The sequence below is a fragment of the Kryptolebias marmoratus genome, linkage group LG7 (assembly GCF_001649575.2).
Source record: "Kryptolebias marmoratus isolate JLee-2015 linkage group LG7, ASM164957v2, whole genome shotgun sequence".
Lineage (NCBI taxonomy): Eukaryota > Metazoa > Chordata > Actinopteri > Cyprinodontiformes > Rivulidae > Kryptolebias > Kryptolebias marmoratus.
The window spans coordinates 9,946,009-9,952,066 of record NC_051436.1 but is presented as its reverse complement, the minus strand read 5'-3'; the positions used below and the strand labels follow the sequence as shown (position 1 = coordinate 9,952,066).

The window sequence follows — 6,058 nt, the reverse complement described above, 5'->3', positions numbered from 1 at the left end:
TTGTTGGGATAGTTGTTGTTGTGGTTGGAGCAGCTGTGGTTGTGGTTGGAGCAGCTGTAGTTGTGGTTGGGGCAGCTGTTGTTGTTTGAGCAGCTGTAGTTGTTGTTGGGGCAGCTGTTGTTGTGGTTGGGGCCAGTGTGGTTGTGGTTGGTGCAGCTGTTGTTGTTGTTTGAACAGCTGTTGTTGTGGTTGGAGCAGGTGTGGTTGTGGTTGGTGCAGCTGTGGTTTCAGCCACTGTCATCCATGTTGGTATAGCTGTTTAGTTTATATAAAATGCAGTTATGTTTAGTTGTCTTCTTTTAATTTTCCATATAGTTAGTCACAACCATTTCTCCTAATCTGTGACTCACCTGTGATTAATAGTAGTATTGTTAAGGTCTTGCCCATGCCCATTTTTTGGTTATTTACTAGTTTTTTTCTGTAAGATTGACACAAAAAATGCAAATATATTAGTAAATGTTATTGTTTCCTTCTTCAGACATTTAGACAGGATTCAACACATTGTGTTGGATGAACTGACAATTTTTTATTACTTGGCATTTTGTCATGTACTAAATCTCATTGTCTTGTTCTGTAACTGAACCGATCGTTTGTAACTAGATTAGAATCTATATCTGAGTTGAAGGTAGACTGCTTTGAATTGATTTTTTTTTTTTTGTGAATTCTGACTAGATAAACAAACTGAATTGGCACCTTAGGAGAAAAATGTCACTCTTCATTTCAAAAACAACGAAGTCAAGCTCTCATAGAATTGAATTTTGTGACATTATATTGACATTTAGTGACATTTACTAAATGAGACTTAGCATTTCTTCCACAAACCAGCGGCCACCAGAATGCCTTATCTTTAAAGGAATCCTAACAAATTGTTGCCTAATTGTAATGTCTGCAAGGCCTGGGCTATAGTGTGAAAAAATAAGGAAAGATTTTTTAGAAATGTTAAACTCAACAAGTAAAAAACACTTTACCAGCGTCTACCAACCTCTTTACCTCCTTTCTAAGCCTGCATTCCTTGTTAATTGCGTTCAGCTCTGTCAGCTTAAAAAATGAGGAAGTGGTAATTATTGAATACAGAAAGGATACTTGAAAAGAATTACTTGTAGAGCAGTTCTCTTTGTCAAAAACTGAAAAAACTATTAAAAACACAAAGTCAAAGCATCCATGCAAACAGTGACAAACAGAGTTGATTTAGGCAAAAAGGTGAAAACAATTTAAAAAAAAAAAAATACAATTAAAAATGGAGATACGAGTTTTTTGTCCAACAGTCATGTTCTTTTCAATTATTTGTTGGTGGTATTGAACCAAAGAAATCAGAATTCTGTGGTATTGAAAACTATTTATGTGAAAATCTTTGCAAACATGATCTTACTTAAAGATGAAATAAAAAAAAAATTGTCACTAACTTCTAGCAATGTGTTTAGTTTGTGCTGCAATGTCATAATTACAATTATAATGAACAATTCTTTGGTTTTCTGAAGATTGATGTTGATGTCCCAAACACAGTTTAATCTTTCTTAACAAGATAGTGTTTTTTTCCTGCAATGCAAGATAAATGAAAAATATATAAAAAAAAGATATTTTACATTATCAATAATAATAATTATTATTATTATAATTATTTGTTATTTAAAAGTATTTCAAAAATGAATTTCAAATGGATAAAAATTCATAAATGTACTTACCCAAAGCAGGAGTGAAAATCAAAAGTTCCTTTAAAGTGTGTTGAAAACTTTTCTGCTGCTCCTTGAACTCTTTTGCCACCTCTTTTACAGCTTTATATATTTGCTGCATTTTAAACAAATGACGTAGAGAAAGATTTCTGTTGTTGTTGAAAGGAATGACACAAAGAAAAAAATTCTGCCTGAGCAGCCACCATATCAGAGTTTTATCTGTGCGGGCATAGTCCTAATCCTGACACCTATTGTTTATTCATTCCACTTATAGCAGACATTGTTATCTTATCTCTTCTCGCTGGCAGAGGTGTAGCACTTTCATTTTAAAAACCTTTCTTTATATAGATGAGTAGTACAATAATATATGCAAGTGAAAAAAATGCAGCAACTTTGTGTGGTTCAGACAGTTTTTGTCATAGCTTTGAGATTCTGTGGCTGAAGACCTTGCAGCGTATTGTCACAGAGGATATCGAACCCATCACAGAATCTCTAAATAACAAATGCGGCACATTTGTTACCACTGTATGCAAAGAGTTTGACATGTTTCAGTTCATTAATCAACAAGAAATAAAACGTTCACTGTTAGACCACGTGAAGACCTTTCTTACTGTATTAGTGGTTGTGGTGTTTTTTTTTGTATCAGACTCTTTTAATCCTCAATGGGAATTAAAGTGGAAAAAGATGCAAAGGTGAGGCAACAAAGTGCTATCAGCCATAATCCTTAAATTGTCATACGAGGACCAGCAGTGGTACTAAGGATTTCTTTAATGGGAAATTTGGTATCAACTATTCATGTTTGATAACAGAAACATAAAGCTCATTACTGTCTGAGAACGTTTCTCTGTGAGGATTTGGATTTTTTGTTTCTGTTTTGTTTNTTTTTTTTTTGTACACATCAGCTTTATTGAAAACGCAAAATATTTTATACACATTTTTTAAATGCTGTACATGAATGCGTATTACTACATTAATGTAGTTTTATTGTTAGTTTTCACCTTAAAGGTTAACATTTCTTCTATATTAGCAAAGAAATTAGTAAAGGAAGTGAATACTGAATACAGAACAAATACATTTAAATGGGATAAAACTAACTGGTTAATCATACTTTATATCACAATGTTTAATGCATGAACAGTGTCACTAACGAAATATCCCTTCATTTTCACTTTAAATAATTATAAATTACATCATCACATGAAAAAGTTTACCATAAACTGATAGTGTGAGTTGATCACGAGGACTTTGACATAGCTTATTTCTAAGTAGAAATACAGTATAACTCTTTTAAAGTGCTTAAACCTGTTTAAGCACTTCACTGATTGGAATGCAGTTAGAATGATAATATTCCAACAAAGCGCTTTGCTACAGAAGGTTAATGGAGGTGTTTCTGGACATATGAACTTTTAAACTGTTTGCATAAAACCATGTTTGGAATTTTTTTTATTTGGTTTGTTCCTTGGGAATGAGTACAACAATTACCATTAACAGGGTTTTGAGTATCAATTGGAACAAAGTCCTCATTCATACCAGTAACAATAGACAAAAAGATTACAACAAGATTTCCACCAGAAATCAGCAGAGATGTTAGTGCTGGCTTGACAGTAACCATGACAACAGCACCATGCACAACACAGTGATGAGACTCATCTTGTAGTTCACTCCACTTGACTGTTCTGTAAATGTAAAAAAACAAAACAGAACATTACTTTTGCAAGCTGTGTATATGTTTTTATAATTAGCATAAGATTTTGTACTTTTTAGTATCTGAATAAAATTTTGCTTACGAATTCCATCCACAAAAATAGCGTTAACGTCAATGTTGAAGGCCGTGACGTTTCGAGCTGCAGCAACTAAAACATCTCTAATTTGAGTGGCATTAGGAACCGATGGTAATGCAAATTGAAGGTCCAGAATATTGATGATTGATCCATTGCTGCAAAAATAATACAAGATTGTTTTATTAGTATATCTTTGTGATCAATAGATTTAAGATTTTATCAGCATGCAATAGCAAATTACCTGAATGAAACCACATCCAAAGAGCGGAATGAATTAAATGATCGACGGTAGTATGGTTCAAGCTGCAGGAAAAAAAAGCATTTTTTTTTTTTTTATTATTGTGCTTCAAATCACTACAACAATGATTTAAATCACATTTACAACACATTTACTGTAATATCTAAAATAATAATAATAGTCTGGTGAAAGCTTCTTATTATACACTACAGTATACAGTATATAAGGCAACTTATGTTTGGAAGTTATGAAGATGTTGGTGGTTTAAGGCATGAAACTTTCTCTTGATGCTAGGTGTTTTTTACATAGTGTAGCCTTAGACATGATATCTAAAGTCTCTAATTAGTTCCCTCTCAGATGTGTTTTTTCCCTCAAAAAAGTGGTTGTTCTCAGTCTGTTTTATAGATTTAGACATCAAATCTAGACAATAAAAAAATCTTAGTACATCTGTGTGATATAATAACGCCTTGCCCTGAAGGTAACAACTATTAAGAAAAGTTACATTTCAACCCTACTTATCCAGAGTTTTACAAACGTAATATCAATGTGAAATGTTTTTGTTTTTTTTCCCCACAGTTCATTCAGTTCTCATTTTCTAGAGAAAATGTAAAATTGATGTGTTCATAAACAAAACAGATAGTCTGCTTTAAGTACAGTTCTATTACATGTCTTCTATGTGAAACTGTCATGTAAACGTTTGGCTTCTGTTCGGACTTAAAAAACAGACTTACCTCTGATTTTATAAGTGCAGCTCGATTTTTGTATGCTGTAGACATTGGACTGTCCAGATCAGGTGTGAATGTCTCTCCAGCAGACCTAAACCTCAACCGCCTTATTCTTATTTCCTCAACAGTTGTTTCTGGGTGAGATGTTACTGCATTGGTTGCTGTATTTGGAGTTGATGAAGCTGTGGTCGTAGCATTGGTTGTTGTATTTGTACTTGATGAAGCTGTGGTCGTAGCATTGGTTGCTGTATTTGGAGTTGATGAAGCTGTGGTCGTAGCATTGGTTGCTGTAGCATTTGAAGTAGGGGCTACAGTTGTTGTTACAGGAGCGACTGTCAAGATAAGAATAGAATATAAATTTAAAAGAAACTGTTGTCAAGAGGACTAATTTTGGAAGAAAAAAAAAGCAAGAAAAGGTAAAAGACATTTGATGTAAAGTCAAATGACAACTAATTAAAGCAAGTTTCTTTGCATTTAACACAAATAAGTAATGAAATATTGGCGAACAAATGATAAAATATATAAGAAAAAATATTCCATAACATGAAAACAAAAATCAAAAATACTTGAGGGTGGCTTCTGTTATTTTGGAGTTTTTGTGTATCAGGACATAAACAACAAAAAGAAACAATAAACTTAGAAAAAGGAATTTAGAAAGAATTGGTTTGTTATTGTTTCTAAAATTGGAGATGGAAAAAAAATAGTTGATGAAGGAAAAATAAATAGGGACACTGATTAAAAAACTGTTTTATGAAGGCCTATATGTTCTTATTTTGTTGAAGCGTTTGACCACTTTTTACATACCTTCTACTCTGATGGAGTTAGGCTGAAAGTCAACGGTGTAGTTGGCACTGGTATTAGTCGCAGCATCTACTAAGGTTTGCTTAATGTCGTCAGCTGCTGGGATTTGGTCAGTTGGTGTGGTCCTGTTAAACTCTATGCCCACATCTGCTTCGGTACCATTTATTCTTACTATGGCTGATCTACAAGAAGTAAATGCATATAAAAAAGTGAAAACAAATATAAAGAATATATGTCAAAATTTTCAGCTTTGAAATTGTTTTATCTGATTACTAATGATAAATGGAACAAATATAAGCATTACTTGATTTGTGAAAACAAACTAAAAATGTGATTTTAAGAAGGAAAATCTTACCTAAATGCACGGACAAAACAACGGACGTAGCGTCGACCGTATCGCGCACGATAAATGAGATCCAACTGTGGAAAATAATATTATGGAAACATAAGACTAAAGGACTCAGAGAAACATGAAAAACAAAAGTATATGCAGTCTTAATGGTATTTATACTATTTAAAAAGACTTTCAAAATAATACACACCGTGGCACACACTCTTCCTTCCAGATCCTTAAACTCTGGGCTGTCACGAATTGTTAATTTCTCATTATAAGGTTCTACAATAACTGCTGAAACAGCAAAGACTTGAGAAGGTGCTTCAGTTGTCGTTCTTGTTGTGGTGGTGGTTATAGTAGTTGTGGCAGAAGTGGTAGAAGCTGTGGTAGCTGTTGTGGCATCCGTGGTTGTTGTGCTTGAAGCAGCTGTGCTGTTTGTTTGGGTAGTTGTGGTTGATGTGGTTGAAGCAGCTGTGGTTGTGGAAACAGCCATGGTTGTTGTTGGGGTA

At 33.6% G+C, this 6,058-nt stretch overlaps 1 protein-coding gene and 1 long non-coding RNA gene across 2 annotated transcripts; both read right to left on the bottom strand.

Moving 5' to 3' along the window:
* Positions 1–145: 145 nt before the first annotated feature.
* Positions 146–1,943, bottom strand: LOC108229720. Its single transcript, XR_001808321.3, has 3 exons — positions 1,683–1,943; positions 351–418; positions 146–255 (listed from the first exon to the last, which is right to left on the bottom strand). It is a non-coding gene; the product is annotated as an uncharacterized LOC108229720 (long non-coding RNA).
* A 608-nt stretch (positions 1,944–2,551) lies between these two features.
* Positions 2,552–6,052, bottom strand: LOC108229719 (uncharacterized protein YBL113C-like). Its single transcript, XM_017405395.2, has 7 exons — positions 5,758–6,052; positions 5,571–5,635; positions 5,219–5,397; positions 4,421–4,746; positions 3,693–3,754; positions 3,458–3,606; positions 2,552–3,346 (listed from the first exon to the last, which is right to left on the bottom strand). The coding sequence occupies exons 1-7, from the start codon at positions 6,040–6,042 to the stop codon at positions 3,258–3,260; spliced, it is 1,155 nt and encodes a 384-aa protein (XP_017260884.1). The 5' UTR covers positions 6,043–6,052; the 3' UTR covers positions 2,552–3,257.
* Positions 6,053–6,058: the final 6 nt, after the last annotated feature.

Coding starts and splice junctions, on each gene's coding strand:
- LOC108229719 (XM_017405395.2), bottom strand. CDS start 6,042: ATGGCTGTTTCCACAACCACAGCTGCTTCAACCACATCAACCACAACT. Junction 4,747..5,218: donor TAACTCCATCAGAGTAGAAG/GTATGTAAAAAG, acceptor TTATCTTGACAG/TCGCTCCTGTAACAACAACT. Junction 3,607..3,692: donor TTGGATGTGGTTTCATTCAG/GTAATTTGCTAT, acceptor TTATTTTTGCAG/CAATGGATCAATCATCAATA.